This window comes from Spermophilus citellus (genome assembly GCF_964194105.1).
Source record: "Spermophilus citellus genome assembly, chromosome: 2".
Lineage (NCBI taxonomy): Eukaryota > Metazoa > Chordata > Mammalia > Rodentia > Sciuridae > Spermophilus > Spermophilus citellus.
In genome coordinates, this window is record NC_138183.1 from 249,173,243 (window position 1) to 249,190,641 (window position 17,399).

The 17,399-nt window shown below is 49.9% G+C and overlaps 1 protein-coding gene across 8 annotated transcripts in view; it reads left to right on the forward strand.

Moving 5' to 3' along the window:
* Positions 1 to 12,692: 12,692 nt before the first annotated feature.
* Positions 12,693 to 17,399, forward strand: part of MARK2 (microtubule affinity regulating kinase 2) — a 61,411-nt gene continuing 56,704 nt past the window's right edge. For 3 of the 8 annotated variants that reach the window (XM_081281310.1, XM_081281313.1, XM_081281312.1), the window contains exon 1: positions 12,875 to 13,366. In XM_081281310.1, the coding sequence (XP_081137436.1) occupies positions 13,313 to 13,366 (54 nt within the window). In that variant the 5' untranslated portion in view covers positions 12,875 to 13,312. Of the gene's footprint in view, positions 12,846 to 12,872; positions 13,367 to 17,399 lie in introns of those variants that run through there. The other 5 variants (XM_081281314.1, XM_081281316.1, XM_081281318.1 and 2 more) reach the window with 4 other exon arrangements.

Consider the following 17,399-nt stretch of genomic DNA (forward strand, 5'->3'; position numbering starts at 1 on the left):
CAGCCTGCCTTCTCCAGTAGGTCTGCACCCTCCGCCACACAGCTTCCTCCCATCCTCTCCTCGGCTTCTTTAAACCTGAGCCCTTACCTGGTTCCCCGCCACTCCCTGGACCACTTCAGTTCTCTTGAGATTCTGTAAGTCCTGAACAAATTCACCTCAGGCTGAATCTGTTTGGTCTTGCCCTCTCTGGTGAGATGGACTCACAGGCAGTTCCCTCTCAAACCCTAAGCTGCACTGTCCTGTTCAGAACCCCCCAGCAGGGCTGGGGATGTGGCTCAAGCGGTAGCGCGCTTGCCTGGCATGCGTGCGGCCCGGGTTCGATCCTCAGCACCACATACAAACAAAGATGTTGTGTCCACCGAAAACTGAAAAATAAATATTAAAATTCTCTCTCTAAAAAAAAAAAAGCCATTTAAAAAAAAAAAAAAGAACCCCCCAGCAGAAGTGGTGAGTAGGGCCGAATGCCTGCTGCACTGAGAAGTGAGGTGCACTTTGGGAGAGTTGGGGATCAGGGTTTGGAGGGCATCGTCCCCATAGAGCACTGACCAGAAAGTTCATCTTCATCAGGAGGGTCTGGGCATCAGCAGTACAGGCTGTATGCTGGCCTGAACTGGTGTCACCTGTGGGCCAGGTGGGTTCTGGAAAAGTGGTCCTTTCACCTGATTTGATAAACTTGGGAGAATGAGCTCAAGAATATCCAGGGTCCTTGTCTGGAGGAGGCTAAAAAACAGGTGTGGAGAAGCAGTCGCATTCAGACTACTTTGCCTCTAGCCATTGTGGTGGCAGGAGGGCCACGGAACTCTCCACCTGTTTCTGCAGATAGGTAAAACTTGTGTACTACCTAACAGGGGGAATCAAATAATGCTAAGTCTGGCTTTGAAAGCACAAGTGTTCATTGCAGGTGATTTCTGTCCGTCAATGGTGTAACTGTGTTTACATTTATACCGATGTGCTTTTAAGACAACATGGCTGTGTCACTGAGTGTTTGTACTTGAAAAAGCATATACAAAAGTTTGTTGTAAAATTGTGATGCCAATGCACCTTTGCTTCTATTATATGACTTGTGGCCCTCTAGACTGAGCTCCTTCCGGGCAGGAACCAGATTGCATTGACTTTGTTTTCTTAGTGCCCTGCACTAGGCCTGGCACATAGTAGGTGCTCAATAAATGTTTTGTCAAGTGCCTTCTCGATGTACATTCCTGTGCTGTGTGCATTGCTGTGCGACATTTTTGCATGCCGGACCCTAGGGTGATTCTCTGCACAGGGGTGTTGCCATTGTGAGTAGCTGACCTGATGCTTCCATGACTTAAGCTCTACATTCCAGCCAGCAGGGGGTCTGTCCAGTGGTAGCCAGGACCCTAAGGGCTGTATGACCAGGATGCCTGTGGACACCTCTGAGCTTCCAGGGAGAAATGGAGAGTGGGGCTGAGGGCATGACTCCAGCCTAGGGTGTGGGAGGACAACAGGATGGAAGTGACATCTCAGAATCCCCTGTTTGAGAGTCCCTCCACCTCCAGCCTTGTTACCTGGATGCAAAACCAGGGAAGTGCCTTGCACAATATCAGTGATCCTCCAGGGCCTGTGGGTGGTGGCATCCTTCCCCAAGTGTGCTTTTGAGGCCCCAGCCACCAGCTTGGGGAAAGGGGTGGGGAAGAGGGTGCTGCTGCCCTAAATCCTGAGCCATGTCCCCAGCCTCCTCAGTACTCCTTTCTGAAGTCAGCCACCTCCTGCCCCTGCCCTGGCCATTGCCTTCCTTGGGATTGTGATGGGCAGAGCCTTTTGGATACCTGAAAAAGAACAAATCTTTCTGCACTCACAACACTTCAGATATCAGACTGGTGGCGGGGAGGGAGATGGGGGATCCCCACACAGACAATTTCTCCCACCCTCTGTCACTGGATACCTGATTCATTATGCAATAAGTACTGGGAGAGAGATGGACCCCATAGGTTAAGGGCTCAGTGCCTCAACACCAACGGCAAGTCCCAAGTTGTCACCTGTACTAAACAACCAGCCCCAAATTAGGAGTTTCCACAAACCCCTCAGGTATATTGATTATTGTAATGGAAACATTTACTTAGTTTTATTGATTTATTATAAAGTATGTTAGGGGGCTGGGGATGTGGCTCAAGCAGTAGTGTGCTCGCCTGGCATGCGCTGGTTGCTGGGTTCGATCCTCAGCACCACATAAAAATAAAGATGTTGTGTCCACCGAAAACTAAAAAATAAATATTAAAAAATTCTCTCTCTCTCTCTCTCTTAAAAAAAAAAAAAAAGTATGTTAGGAACCAGATACTGTGTTGCTTGCATCGTTGAGGCAGGAGGATCACAAGTCCGAGGCCAGGCTCAGCAATTTAGCGAGGACCTAGGTAATGAAGTGAGACCCTATCTCAAAATACATAATAAGGGGCTGGGGTGGTGGCTCAGAGATAGAGCACTCACCTACCATGCATGAGGCACGATCCTCAGCACCACATAAAAATAAAGGTATTCTGTTCTTTTACAACCAAAAAAATTTTAAATAAAAGCAAAAAAGGGGAGGGGGTTGCTGGGGATGTAGCTCAGATGGTAGAGTGCTTGCCTTGCATGCACAAGGCCCTGGGTTCGATCCACAGCACCACAAAAAAAGGGTTGGGGGCTGGGGATGTGGCTCAGTGGTTAGGCGCCCCTGGGTTCAAAGCCCAGTACCAATAAATAAATAAATAAGGTTACAAAGGATATAGATCTACAGCCTGATGACAAAGGTACCTGGGGCTTGGTGTGCAAGGGCCCTGAGCACAGGAGCTGCGGTCCTATAAGTGTGCTGGCCTCCCGCTAAGCTGGAGGCTTTCGGACCCTCAGGGTTCAGGGTTCTCACAGAGGCCTCATTAGGCAAGTCTGATTAAATCACTGGCCATTGGTGAGTCACTGGCTCTCCAGCCCCCCCTCCCTCCCCGGAGGTCAGAGGGTGGGACCGAAAGTTCCAATCCTCTGATCCTGTGTTTTGTTCGGCTAGCTACCAGTCCCATCCTGCCGGAGTCGCCAGAGCTTGAACTCAGGTGTGGCGGCTAGGGGCTCCTTATGAATAACTAAAGAGGCTCCCCCCACGCCTCTCAGGAACTGCAAGGGTTTGGGACCGCTCAGCAGCGAACAAAGATTTTCCTTCTATAGCACAATACTACTAACCGTCTGAGGCGACTGAGAAGGAGCAGCGACTCCCTCCCGAAGAGAAACTGGAGCCTGTTGGAGGTGTGACTAGGAAAGGGTGTGATCAGGTGGGTGTGGTAGGAGGGGCGTGGCCAGGAAGGGGGCGGACCCCAGCCGTGAGACTCTGGGGTACAGGCTTTTTTTCTCTTCTGCTCCTGAACGTTGGATGTTCCTCCAGCCAGTGGTTCCCACCCCTCTACGTTGAATGATGTGGTCACGTGGAACGCGCGCGCGCGCGCGCGCGCACACACACACACACACACACACACACGTGGAGCTGGGGTCAAATGAGACTTGGTCCATTGAGGGCCATTTGTAAACTGAATCTCTGCCTACCCTTGAGGTGTGGTAGGGGGCTGGAGGCTGGAGGCTGGGATGGGTTTGCAGCTAGTGTCCACCCCCAACCCTGGAGGTTTCTCTGGGGGGAGTATCTGTTGACTTCCCAGCGTTCACACAAGGGGAAAAGGGGTATAGTGACTCTGCTGTACCCCACGTCTGCAGTACCCTACCTTCCCAGGGTCAGGTGCCCCAGGCCAGGACCTTGACAGGACTACATCTGGACAGTCCCTTTCTCCTCCATTCTATGGACAAATGTGCCAGCCCCCAAGAAGTCTTTGTCTTTTCCAACAGCAGCTAAAGCCTCAGGTCTCCAGATCCCCACATCTAGGGGGCAGAGGAAGCAGAAGCAGTGGGGGAGAGGATGACGGTCCAGAGGTGGATTCCACCAATATCAGTGAAGGACCTCACCGGCAGGCACTGTGGTAGGAACTGCAGGGCACCAGGCACCTGCCCTAGTTTCCTCAGGGTGTCACAGGAAAAGAGATATCTCTGAAGGAGGATATGAGGAGTTCCCGGAGAGAAGGGGGAACTTGACTCAGGACCAGTGGGTTGGTTGGCACATGGGACCGAAAAGAATGTCAGCATGTGCCAAATGCATAAACAGATTTATTTGGAGAAGTAGATGCATAATCAAGGAAGCTCCGGGTCCATCTCCAGAGGGAGAAACAGCAACCTGCTGGGCAGGGGTGTGAATATTTATAGAGGGATATTTGCTAGGGGCTGGAGGAGAGATGGAGCCAGGGCGGAGCTACACAATTATGCACCATTTCCCCATGTTCAACCTATGCCCTCAAGTTACCTTTGCAGTCAAGGGCCTGGGCTCTTCTCTCAGGAGTTGTACTTGTTCATGGGGGCTTTCTGCATTTCAGTGGTTCTTGGGTGTTTCTCGCATTTCAAATTCAAGGGCACTTCCTTTAAGGCTCATTATCTCTCCTTTTTCCCCAAATTCCCATCTCAGTGGGTCACTCCACATTGTGCCCACTCTATGTATGAGGAAACTGAGGCACAGGGAGATGAACATGGTGACTTGCCTCCCTTTCCAGAGCAGGTAAAGGAGCAGAGCCAGCCTGAGCCCAGGTTCCTCTGGTTCCAGAGCCCAGCTGTCCACCATACAACATTTCCTGGCACCTGGTCCTGGAACGTGCTGGGATCCTGCCCTTTGCTTGGCAGTGCTGATTGGAGGGACTCACCACAGATGTGAAAGGGTGCTCATTTCCTCAGGACCCTGTGACAATGACAGAGATCCAAGCCCAGGGCTTGAAGGGTGGAGGGCATCCTGTTTCTCACTTGCCCCTTTCTCCTCATGGTGGGTCCTGGGCCTCTGGGTAGGCCCTGGCCTCCAGCCCTGGCCTCCCTGTTTGACCTCTAGCCCTGACTCAGCCTGAGTTTCCGTGTTTGGAAGGTACAAAAGCAGTGACTGGTATAGTCATACCCATACAAGCTGAGGCCACTACAGGGGACACGGCATGGGGGATGGGGCTTTCCATCCCAGACCCTCAGGATCCTCTCACTCCCCTGGAGCAAGGCTTTCCATTTTCCCACTACAGCACCCATATCTTCCTGAATGAGGTGCCCGCACCCGTCTCACTGAGGTCAGATTTATGGTCAGATTTATGTAGTGGCTACAACTCACAGCCCAAAGCCAAGCAGACCTGGGTTCTGTCTGTGAGCTGGTTGAGAAGCAAGTGGTCCCCAGACATTCTGGAGTGATCCCCTCGCCCTCATGGCCTCATTGTTCCAGGCACTGAGAATATAGCCAGGAGCCTGGTAGACAAACCACTGCCATGATGCCCCCAACCCGGGGGAGTCTGACGGTAACATCCTCCAAGAAATGAGTGCCAGGAAGAAAGAGAGCATGAGGGAGGGGTGCTCATTTTAATTTATTCTTTTTTTTTTTCCAATAAGTGGATACTCATTGACCAATCGGGGAATGTGCACACAGACTAAATATTAGATGATATTAAGGAAATATTAATTTTTTGCCATTCTGGAGATGGAACCCAGGGCCTCACACATGCTAGGCAAGTGCTGTACCACTGAGCTACATTCCTGACATTTTTTATTTTTTTATTTTATTTTTTGACATTGGTAATTGAACCCAGGGGTGCTCTACCACTGAGCCACATCTCCCAGTCTTTTTTTTTTTCAATTAAATTAATTTTTTTAATTGGTACCAGGAATTGAACCTAGGAGCTTTTGCTGCCAAGCTGCACCCCTAGCCTTTATTTTAAGACAGGTTCTCACTAAGTTGCTTACATCCTCACTAAGTTGCTAAGGATGGCCTCGAACCTGTGATCCTCCTGCCTCAGCCTTTAATTTTTTTAATGTTGATACAAGGTCTCACCAACTTGTTGAGTATCTCACTTAATTCCTGGGGCTGGCCTTGAACTTGCTGTCCTCCTGCTTCAACGTCCTGAGTCACTGGGATTACAGGCAAATGCTACTGTGCAAGAGCTTTTCTTTCCTCTTTTCCCCCCTTTTCCTTTCCTTCCTCCGTCCCTCCTGCTGGCCCTCTTGCTTGTTTGCCTCCTTCCTTTCTTACACGGTGATTTGTTCTGTAGACAGATTTTCTTTATTCTGGATCTGGTTGATTGCATGTCCATGACCTTGTTTAGCAAGTTCATCCATCCACAAAGGCCACTGTTTTTTTTCTTTTTTCTTTCTCTTTTGTGGTTTTTGAGGATGGAACCAAGTGCTCCACCACTGAGTTATACTCCCAGCCCCACAGGGGCAGCTTTGAGAAGGAGGCTAGAAGGGCTTTTTCAGGAGACATTTAAGCAGATAATCTCAATGAAGTGAGGGAAAGAGGCAGGTGGTTAAGTAGGGACAGAGACTTATGGGCAGAGGGGACACAAGTGCCAAAGCCCTGTTCCTGGGGCTGGGGATGTGGCTCAAGCGGTAGCGCGCTCGCCTCGCATGCGTGCGGCCCGGGTTCGATCCTCAGCACCACATACCAACAAAGATGTTGTGTCCGCCGAGAACTAAAAAATAAATATTAAAAATTCTCTCTCACTCTCTCTCCTCTCTCACTCTCTCTTTAAAAAAAAAAAAAAAAAAAAAAAAAAAAAGCCCTGTTCCCTGGGGATTCATAGACCCCTGGAATTTTCTAGGCACTGTTTGAGGGCAGCAGAGTGGGACACCCTCTGTGGGGCTGTGGACCTCTGGAGTGTCTTCTGGGGGAGGAGGTCAGGGAGGAGAGCTGGAGTGTTCCTGCTGGACAGCTGGCTTTGCATGTTCAAGGACCTCAGTTTAATCCCCAGCAGCACAAAAAGAACAGAGGAAGAACAGATTCAGAAGGGCGCAGGCTCTGTCTGATGCCCTTCCTGTCCCATCTCCCCAGATTGGAAGACAGTGTCCTCCGTGGGCCCTTGGACCTTCCTAAGCATTGCGGGCATGGTCTGAGCAAGGTTGTCAGAGGCGTGGCCTCCTCTATCACAGGTGTGATGCCAGGGTCATGGGCAAGGAGAGGGAGACAGATGTCTTTGCTGGTTTAGGATTTTGGAGCTAGAAGACCCCAGATAGAGCCGAATATACCTCCCTTTCATTGTACAGAAAAGGCCGCAGAGGCCCCCACAGAGGGAGGGAGCTATCTACGCCACATGCCACCAGCTCCCTCACTTCTGATCCAGTGTTGATTTTCTGAGAAGTGGGGAGAATATAGCAGAGAAATGTGAACGAACGCTGGAGAGGCCGGGCAGCACTCACCAATAATCTAAATCAACCTCCCTCCTATGTGTACTATGTGGTGGCCAGGCCCTGGGCTCGGCCTAAGCGTGTTTCATATATTAACTCATTATTTTTTTATTATTTTTTTTGAACCCAGGGACGATTAACCACTGAGCCACATCCACAGCCCTTTTTTATATTTTTATTTCGAGACAGGGGCCCACTGAGTTGCTTAGGGCCTCGCTAAATTGCTGAGGCTGGCTTTGAACTTGAGATCCTTCTGTCTCAGCCTCCCAAGCCGCTAGGATTACAGGCCTGTGCCACTGCATCCGACCTCATATTAACTCATTGTTTCTCACAAATCAGCCCTTTGAGGCAGGGACTATTATTGTCCTCATTTAACAATGGGAAAGCTAAGGTGGAGGGAGGTAGAGGGGCTTGCCTGAGATCACAGTTCCCAGGGAGCAGGCTGGGTGCACCCAGGTGGTAGGCATGTGTGTTTGCCTGCTATCCCATGCTGCGCTGCCTCTCAGGATTCTCCATTCCTCAGGGACCAAGTGTTCCTGAGCTTCTATTTCCTTATTAGTAAACTGGGGTAAATGACAATGCCTTTCTGCTCATTGTTTGAAAATTAAACGTGATAATACCCGTACAGTACACAGCTCTCAAGTTCTTAGCCAAAACCAATAAAGGAGAAGAAGAGCAGAGGTTCCTGCCCTGGTGTAGCTTACAGGTGAGTCATGGCTGGGGTGGGGGGTACTGATAAATGTATTCTACCAGCAATACTAAGAGGCATAGTTTTTCATGTTCCAACATCTCTGAGATATCCTAGTTTAGTGTGCCATATGTCAGTGGTGACAAAATGCTTGACAGAAATTCAGAGATCTCAAGACAAATAGGGTAAAAGCTCTGTAAGATGAAAGGGTATCTGGTAAGTCAGAGGGCAGGAGAGGTCCTTCTTTCCCTAGCCCATCTGACTCTTTTATTTTTATTTATTTGTTTGGGTACCGGGGATTGAACTCAGGGACACTCTACCACATTCCCAGCCCTATTTTGTTTATTATTTAGAAACAGGGTTTCCCCAAGTTGCTTAGCGTCTCACCATTGTTGAGCCTGGCTTTGAACTCTCAATCCTCCTGTCTCAGCCTCCCAAGTCACTGGGATAACAGGCCTATACCACCACTCCGAGCCCCATCTGACTTTTTTTTTTTTTTTTTTTTTTTTTTTTTTGCTACCAGGGATTGAACTCAGGGGCACTCAACCATTGAGTCACATCCCCAGCCCTATTTTATATTTCATTTAGAGACAGGGTCTCACTGAGTTGCTCAGCACCTTGCCATTGCTGAGGCTGACTTTGAACTCACGATCCTCCTGCCTCAGCCTCCCAAGCTGCTGGGATTATAGGCATGTGCCACTGCTCCTGGCCCCATCTGACTTTTGATCAGAGGGCAATTTTGGACTGCTCCCCTGCCCCCCTTCTCTATCCCCAGTGGTCTGCATTGGTTAGGAGGAAAAAGAATCATGCCAGGTGAGGTGGCACATGCCTGTTATCCTAGCAGCTGGGAAGGCTGAGGCCAGAGGATCATGAGTTCAAAGCCAGCCTCTGCAAAGGCAAGGTGCTGAGCACCTCAGTGAGACCCTGTCTCTAAATAAATTACAAAATAGGGCTGGGAGGTGGCTCAGTGGTTTAGTGCCCCTGAGTTCAATCCCTGTTACCTGTCACCCCCCAAAAGAGTCACAATATTTCAGAGCACTGAGAACAAGGCTGTCACTACTCCAGCACCTTTGCCTGCCCTAGGCTTCTTGCCTCAGTGCCTACTTGTGCGGGAGCAGAGTTGCCCAGGTCCTCTGTGCCTACTAGAGGCAAAAACTCCATTGCCCCTTCCTTCCTTTCTGTCCCAATGGGAGCACTGGTGACCTGGAGAACTGCTCCCCGTGGTTGGTTTCTACTTGGTCTGGGGACTGTGCTGGCTGCTTTAACTTCTGTGTTTATTTTGTTTTCAGTGGTTCAGGTTAGAAAGCTCGGAATCATCCTTAGCTCCTCTCTCTCACGTACCCCCATCTAGAAAGCCTGTCACCTCTACCTTCCGAACACATCCCAGATCCAGCCACTTCCCACTGTTCCTGCTGCTGCTGCCCAGCCTCAAGCCCCTGCCATCTCTCACTTGATTGAGTGTGAAAGCCTCCTTCCTGGGCTCCAGGCTTCTGCTCCCACCAGGCCCCTTCCCCATTCTGAACCCTTTGGCCAGTTGGGTCGTGCTGCTGGGCATCCTTCCTTTCACTTTGAGGGAAAGCCTTGGCCCACCAGGCCTGGCTCTCCTTACCTCTCTGTCCTCTCCTCCCACTCACCTCCTCACTCACTCTTGGTTTCCCTTCTTCAAACTCGCTGTGTGCACTCCTACCCCAGGGCCTTTTCTCTCGACGTTCCCTGGTCCTGGACTGCTTTTCCCCAGATATCCGCAGAGCTCATGATCTCTTTGCTCTCTTCTTAGTGACCCTGACCACCTCCGTACTCCAACTTGGGCTGAGGATGCAGCTTAGTGGTAGAGCACATGCTTAGCAAGCTCTAGGCCCTGGGTCTGATCCAAACAAAAGAAAACCCTAAACTAACTTGTTTTCTACCCCCTTCACTTGTGCAGTCCTGATCCACTTTAACTTATTTTTACTACTTACAGTTACTATATTTGTCTTTCCCCTAATTGACAAGTTCTCCCCAGCTGGGTGTGGTGGTACATGTCTGTCATCCCAGCGATTTGGGGGGGCTGAGACTGGACAATCACAAGTTCCAGGCCAACCTCAGCAACTGAGCGAGCTTCTGAGCAACCTAGCGAGACCCTGTCTCAAAATTAAAAAAAAAAAAATAATAAAAGGACTGGGGATGTGGCTCAGTAGTAAAGCATCCCTGGGTTCAATCCCTGGTACCAAAAAGAAAAAGAAAATTCTTTGCCTTGTTTGTTCACTGATAGAGTGCCTTGCATATAGTGGGTGCCCAACAGATTTGTTGAATGAATTTGCAAATTTAGAGCAGGGTAAATGTGTGTGAGAACTAGGTGGCTTCAGAAATTTGAGTAGGTGACCTCTGAACTGGGTCTGGAAGTACATCTGGAGATAGGTGACTGGAACTGATCAGGGTAAACAAAGGCACAAAAGTGAGAGTGTTTGGTGGTGGGGCAGGAATTGGGGAGGAATGTCCACCAGTGACATTTAGTCGGAGTGGATATTAGCAAGGTAATTTGAGGCCAGATTGAGTAAGGTTTTGAATGGGGCTAAAGGCTTCTACAGTCCAGATTGGCTACATAATTTGTGGGGCACAGTGCAAAATGAAAATGAGGGCCCCCTGGGTAAAAGAAAATCCAAGACACTGACAGTGGTGCTTTAGACCAAGCTCAAGGCTCTTGTGAATGCAGAGCTCTGTCTGACTGCACAGATCATAGGCCCACGACACCAGCCAGCTTTGCCTGCAGTCCATGGAGGACTGATGATAGTGTTCTAGCAAAGCAGAGATGTAATTGGAGCTAGGCTTCAAGAAGATTATTCTGGCATTTCCAGTGACTGGGTTGCAGGGAGTCTGGGCAGGGACACTGCCTGGCAGTCTTGGGCAGAGCTTGAAGGAAGAGAGAGGGAGAGGAGATATGGAGGTGAGCCCAGGGCTCCAGTGAGAAGCACGGAGGAGACAGAATCTATATAGATGAAGCACGGGCCAGGGAGAGACAGCTGAATGCACCTGCATTTGCCCTTCTCTCTCCCCTGCGCTGCAGACCTCAGACTTAGAGGTGATATCCCCCACAGAAATCAGCAACTTGTCTCCCTTTGGCCACCAGAGGGCAGATTATTCTCATGGATTTTCAGGTTGAATTTGGGGTGGGGGAGTGGAATAGGCATTGTCCTCTTCATTGTTTTTCCATCTTTTGGGGTATGCCTTCACCAAGTTCTTTCCTGAGGTTGGGTGCCTGAATGAAGCTGGGGTGGAACATGGGAGATGTCCTAGAATCCTGTGGATTCACTAAGAACTGTAGGTGGTACCTGTTAACTAAGGAAGTTCTTACTCGTCACATTGCCTCTGATCTGCTATTTCTCTGATTCAGGTGACCAAGGACTCAACTAAAGAAGAGGTTACAGGGAGGTGGAAGTCAGCTGTGGGAGGTCCAACCAGCACTTTTCTCCCATGACCTCTGGGGCCTCTCTGCTCTGATATGTATGGGGACTTCTTGCTTGTTCTCTAGCTCCTATGAGCCCTCTGGCTTCTGCCCACCTTAAACTGCTGTTGAGCCCTGGGAGAAAGGACCAGTTCCAATATGTCCTAAATAGAACGGGTGGGGACAAGTTGGAGTTGGAGAAATCAGTTTAGACTACCACCTCTTCTTGGTGGGACAGTCAAGGGGGAAGCGAGGAAGGACCCAGGTTGTCACATGGACTTTCTGTTAGAGTCAAGAACTTCCAAAGCTGAGGACATCAGATTGCATAAATCCAATAAACTCACTTTACTGATAGGGAGAATGAGGCCCAACTAAAGAAAGAAAAGGAATTTCTCCAGAGGCCCATTCTTTTTGCCTGAGGAAACTTTTTTATTTGTTTTTGTTTTTTCTTTTAGTACTGGAGATTGAACCCAGGGCCTTTTGCATGCTAAGCACATGCTCTACCACTGAGGTACACCCCCAGGAATTTCTATTTTCAACATGTTTCCTTTTTCTTTTCCATGAGTTCCTTTGTCTCAGAAGGATAACTGAAATGCGAATTAAGATGAGAATATCTCTCCTGACTTAACCTTGTAGGACATTTAAAAAGGTAATTAGAACTCAAAGATGTTATTTCAAATGTCAACGCTGGAACAAAGGAATGGATCCTGTCAAAGAGCCTAACCTCAGAGATGTTATGTGATTTTCCAAGACCACACAGCATTTTCATTTGGTAGGGCTGGGGCTGAAATGCAGGGTCCTGCCTCTGGATGAGAACCCTGGTCTTGAACCTTGCAGAGCCCTGCACACTAAACTGAGAGGATGTCAAATAAAAAGAAACCAACATAGACAATGGCATGTGGGAGGTAGGTAGACAGGTAATAGACTGACATTGCATTTAGCAGGTGACACATATGTTGATAGAAAAGTTGGATGATAAACAGAAGAGGGATTTTATGAGCTGACCAACAGATGGACAAACGGAGACACAGACGGGAACCAAAGTATGCCAATCGTGGGTTGGGTAATAGCTTTATTTTCTATTCGGTCCAATAATACGCACAGGTGACCCACACTTTCTGTTCAAGATTTGAAAATAACCAAAAACTGACGGAAAGAAACGAAGAGTAAGACCCTGGTACTACACAGGGAAATAACCCGGGGCTCGGCGGGCCTTCGGGTGTTGCCGGAAATGGCCGACGACCGCCCTCGGCTGAGCTGAGGGATGGGGGCGTGACCCGCGCAGCACGCGGAGCCGCTTCGGGTGTTTCCGGAAACTGCCGAAAGCCAGCCCGAAGTGGGCGGGGAAAGGCCGGTGGGCGTGGCGGGTGGTTCAGGAGTGCCCGGAGTCACTTCGTGGGTTTCCGTAAACAGAGCCGAAGCTCGGTTTTCGGACTCGAAGAGGCGCGCGCGTCCCCGGGGGTTACCTTCTTCGGTTGTTTCCGGAATTTATCCTTAGTCGGTGGCAGAGAGGAGAAGGCACGTCCCCCTCCCTTTCCTAGACGCTTCGGATGTTTCCGGCTGCAGCAGGCGGAAAGAGCCGAGGGCCGGCGGTGGTGGCGGCCATGTTGGGAGCAGCAGGTCCGGCGGCGGCTGCCTGTGTGCCGGGCGCGGAGCAGTGCCGCTGAGGGCAGGGGAGGAGCGAGGCAGGCGGCCGGCTGCGGCGGCAGAGAGTAGGCGGAGCGGCGCGGCCCGGCCGAAAGGCGGCACAGCCCAGCCGGGGGTCGGGGGGGTGCGGTCCGGAGCCGCTCGGAGCCGGCGCGGCCTAGCCCGAGCGGCGCATCCCCGGGCTAGCGTGAGCGGCTGCCCGGCCTCCCCGCACCCCCGGCCGGGGCCCATGCGGCGGGTGCTCGTACTGTGAGAAGCCCCGCCCGGCCGGGCTCTGCGCCTTCCCTTCCCTCCCTTCCTTCAAGCTTCTCGGTTCCCTCCCCTGAGATACCGGCGCCATGTCCAGCGCCCGGACCCCCCTACCCACGCTGAACGAGAGGGACACGGAGCAGGTAAGGAGCCCCGAGGGCTCCCCGAATTCTCTGGATGGGCCCCTGCACCTTGCGGAGCCTCCTCCCTGCTCTGCTGTCCTCGTGCCCCTGCTGCCATCCCGCAAGCCTGTCATCTGGCCCCGGGATCCGGCCCCCACGTCCCTCTCCGAGTCCTGACCTGGGACCCACCTTGTCCTGACTCGGAGCTGCACACTTGTCTTTCTGCCAACCCCTGTCCCCTCACCACCGCTCTCCTGCGTTCTTCCGTGTTACCTCCCCAGCTTCCCCTTCTCTTCCCTTTTTCTCTCAGGGGCCTTTCTGGTCTTCCTCCACCCACGCTTAAAGCAGCCACTCTCCCGCTCCTCGAATAACACCCCGCGATTTGCCACTCGATTTGTCCACCTCTTTCAGCGTCTGCCTGGCCTTGCTTCCCCTCCGCCCGCACCGGGTCTCCCAGTCCCAGTCCCTGGTTATCGCCCTCAGGGTCCTTGCCTGGGATTGGGTTCTAGGTCCCCGTCCCCTTTCACTTCCCCAGCTTTTTCTACCCTGCTTCTTCCCGTTCCAATTTGTGCTCTCCCTGTTGTTTGCAACCCACCAGCTCCACCCTCATCACCTTTCCAAATGGTTCGCCTACTCTTTGCTCATCACTTTCCCTTCTTTTCGCCAGGAGCTCCCTGGTTCCTGGCTCTGGCATGTGTTGCTTCCGTGTTTCCCATACAGCTGTCATGCGCATAGTTTTCCCACAGGTTGTCTTTGGGGTTCCAATCACCACTCCCTTCAGACTCTAGATCCCTTTGGTTTTCTTCCCTCTGAGGTTTGGCTTTTAAGACCCTGGGCCTCCTGTTTCTTACTGTGTTCTTCCAGCCTTTCCCTCCCGCTGTGGTAGGAAAGACACTCACTGTTGCAGTCCTGCTATTGTAACATAACCTGTTGCTCGGTTCTTTCCCTGCCTCGCTGCCTCACAGTCCCTGCCTTTCTTTGCCTGCGGTGAAAACCAAGATGCTTTCTATCTCGACACTCTGTGACTGTCACTTCTCATAGTGTCTTCCTCTTGCTTGTTGCTTCCTGTTTCTCAACCTCACCCCATCTTCTTTAGTGCGCCTCTTATTCGGTGTTGCCTTTCATGTCCATGTGAGTCTCCTGCCCTCTTCACAGCATATTTACTCCCCAACCCCATGGGTTCCTATGCATTCCCTTTCTATTGGCTAGTCTTGGAAGTTCACGAATTTTGCATGCTAGTCTCTTATGCTACATGTCATCTTCATGACCCTACACACTTCCCCTTATCCTGGCAATAACTGTCACCCAAGCCTTGCCTTTTCTGTGTTCTCATCTCACCTCTGAGCCGAGAGGCATCCACTTTCTTTCACCATCTCCAGTGTCCCTTTCTGCCTGGTCTGTGGAGAGGTCTGTGCCCAGCAGGCCTTTCTTGGTAAACTTTACTAGGCAAAAAAAAAAAAAAAAAAAAAAAACTTGTCTTGAAAAAGGAGCCCTTCTACCCTGAGGCTGCAGTGCTTTTTGCATTCTATTCCCTTATTACACCCTTTGTTCCCTCTTGTTTCCTTTTTTCTTCCTTTCTTGGTAAGGTAGAGCTGTTGTTGTAGTCTCTTGCTTATTAACCTCCTCTGCAAAAGGTATCTCTTTTCATTTATTGTGCTTTTTTGTCTTTTTCCCTTTTGCTCTCTATCACCTGGACAGTTAGGAACTTAAGAGGAGTCTGGACGGAGCTTTTCTCTGTATACAGTCATTGACCCTTTTGTTAATGGACTATATGCTTCAGGGGTGAAGTAGGGGTTGAGAGGGAGGAATGGTTGATTTGTTTCATCACTGGGTCTGGCAGCTGTTTTTGCACGGCACAGTGGTCTTTGGAAACCAAGGAGTTGGGTCTGTGTCCCATAGTCCCTCGCTTGCCAGCTGGTTCCCTCCTACCAGAAACCACTTTCTCCAGGCCCTCTTGAGGTTGCTTGTTCCATCCTTTTTCTTCTCACAATCTTTGTTTTAGCAGGTAGATCCTGCTTAACTGGAGAACTTTTCAAACTGTTGAAAATGAGCTTGTAGGAGGAGGCCAAGTGACTGGCACCTTCAGGCATTTGGGGAGAGGCTGGAGTGCCTACTCTCTGTGAGGCTGTGGGGGCATTGTGTTCAGCACAGAGTAAGAGACTACCTCAGTGTGATTTCTAGGTGCTGTTTACTAATGGCAAATGCATCATTGCCATGGTCTATTTCTTGTGATGTGTGCACTGATTTCCTCTCTTCCTTAACATGTCTAGCATACTACTGAGCATGTGGTAGGGACTCGTGCATGTCCACTGATTTCATGACAGTAGTCACGGGTGACCATTTTGGAATGTAAGCTGCTCTGTGATAACTTTATCCAGAGCACTGGCTGCATATATTATCCTGTTCCAAATTATGTATTACTCATCCTGTCTCTACTCTTTATGGACTTAAGTTCCCTGTAGTTCTCAGGATAGCCAGTCACACTGTTGATGTTATGTTAAGTCTCATACCAGTGAAAGCCCAAACTTTGGAAAATCTGGGATGCATCTCTTTTAGGCAAGTGCCTGTAATTCTGTTTGTTTGGTTGTTTTGGTGGGGATGGAACCCAGGGCCTCCTAGTGCTTTTATCACTGAACTTCATCCCCCAACCACTGTATTCTTTAAAGTAGAAAAAAGACAAGCAGCAGCTTCTCTGGTCACAAGGACAGGGATGTCAGAAATATTGGCCTCCTTTAGAATAGATCATGCCACCAACTGAAAGTAAGAACCTTTTTCTTGGTCCTGTTGTAATTTTAGCTAAAGTAGCCTTGGGAGCTCAGTCATTGCAGTAATGTTAATGTTAGGAAATAAGCAAGGGATTTGGCTGAGCAATTCGTTCCCCCCCCCCCCCCAAAGAAAAGCGTCCACAATCACCTTATTTAAATTGTTTATAAAACTTGTTTCACTAGAAAATAGGTAAACAGCTGGAGCATGCCTATAATCCCAGTGGCTCGGGGCTGAGGCAGGAGGATCACGAGTTCAAAGCCAGCCTCAGCAAGGCACTAACCAACTCAGTGAGACCCTGTCTCCAAATAAAATACAAAATAGGGCTGGGGATATGGCTCAGTGGTTGAGTGCCCCTGAGTTCAATCCCCAGTATCTCCCCACAACCAAAAAAATAAATATAGGTAAACAAACTTCAGTGATACCTTTAATCCGTTTTCTTGCTTTTTTTCTCTATTCTTTAAAAAAATGTGGCTGATGAGAAGCTGTTTCTAGGAGCTCTTTGATCATATCTAAAACATACACAGAAAATGTTGAAGCATAAAAATAAACCTTATGTTGCAGCGAGATTGCCTGTTTGCTGTCAACTCTTCTTCTAAAAGAAGATAAAAGAAAGTCAAGCCCTGTCTTTAAGATGATTTTTGTGACACCTAATTCTAGCTATGTTTTCATAGCCTTCTTTTTGCAGAAGGATTCTGACCTGGGGCAGGTAGTTTTGGGGTTTCTTAGTCTCTGAACTGAGCTTTCTGTTCACTTCTTTTCCAAATGGCTCTGCTGGCCCGGAGGCTTGGCAGTCTTGAAAGCAATCAGCAAGATGACTGTTTGTCTTCCAGCCAGTACAGCAGTAATAGGCAAGTGTGGAGAAGGGTCCAACTTCCAGAGTTCACCTGCCGCCAGCTGGAGCATTTGGTAACCCCGGGGGAAGGGCCACATGGCTTGAACCTACCCTCCTCTGGGTCTCAGGAGCTGAGACAGAGAGCTCCTAAGAGAAAACAGGAGCCTTTTGCTGCCCACTGGGCTTTTGCTGCTATGGTCAAGGGAAGGCACTGTCACCACTCTTCCAAAGTATGAGTGGTATAGTATATTCTTTCAGATAGTTTAAGAAAGAGGAGTTCAGAAGTCTTGATGAAAAAGGGCAAATCTAAATTATAGGATCCTGTAAAGAACAGCTGAGGGGCTGGGGTGTGTGTGGCTCAGCGGTAGAGTGCTCGCCTTGCGAGACCCTGGGTTCGATCCTCAGCACCACATAAAAATAAATAAGTGAAATAAAGGTATTGTGTCCAACTACAAC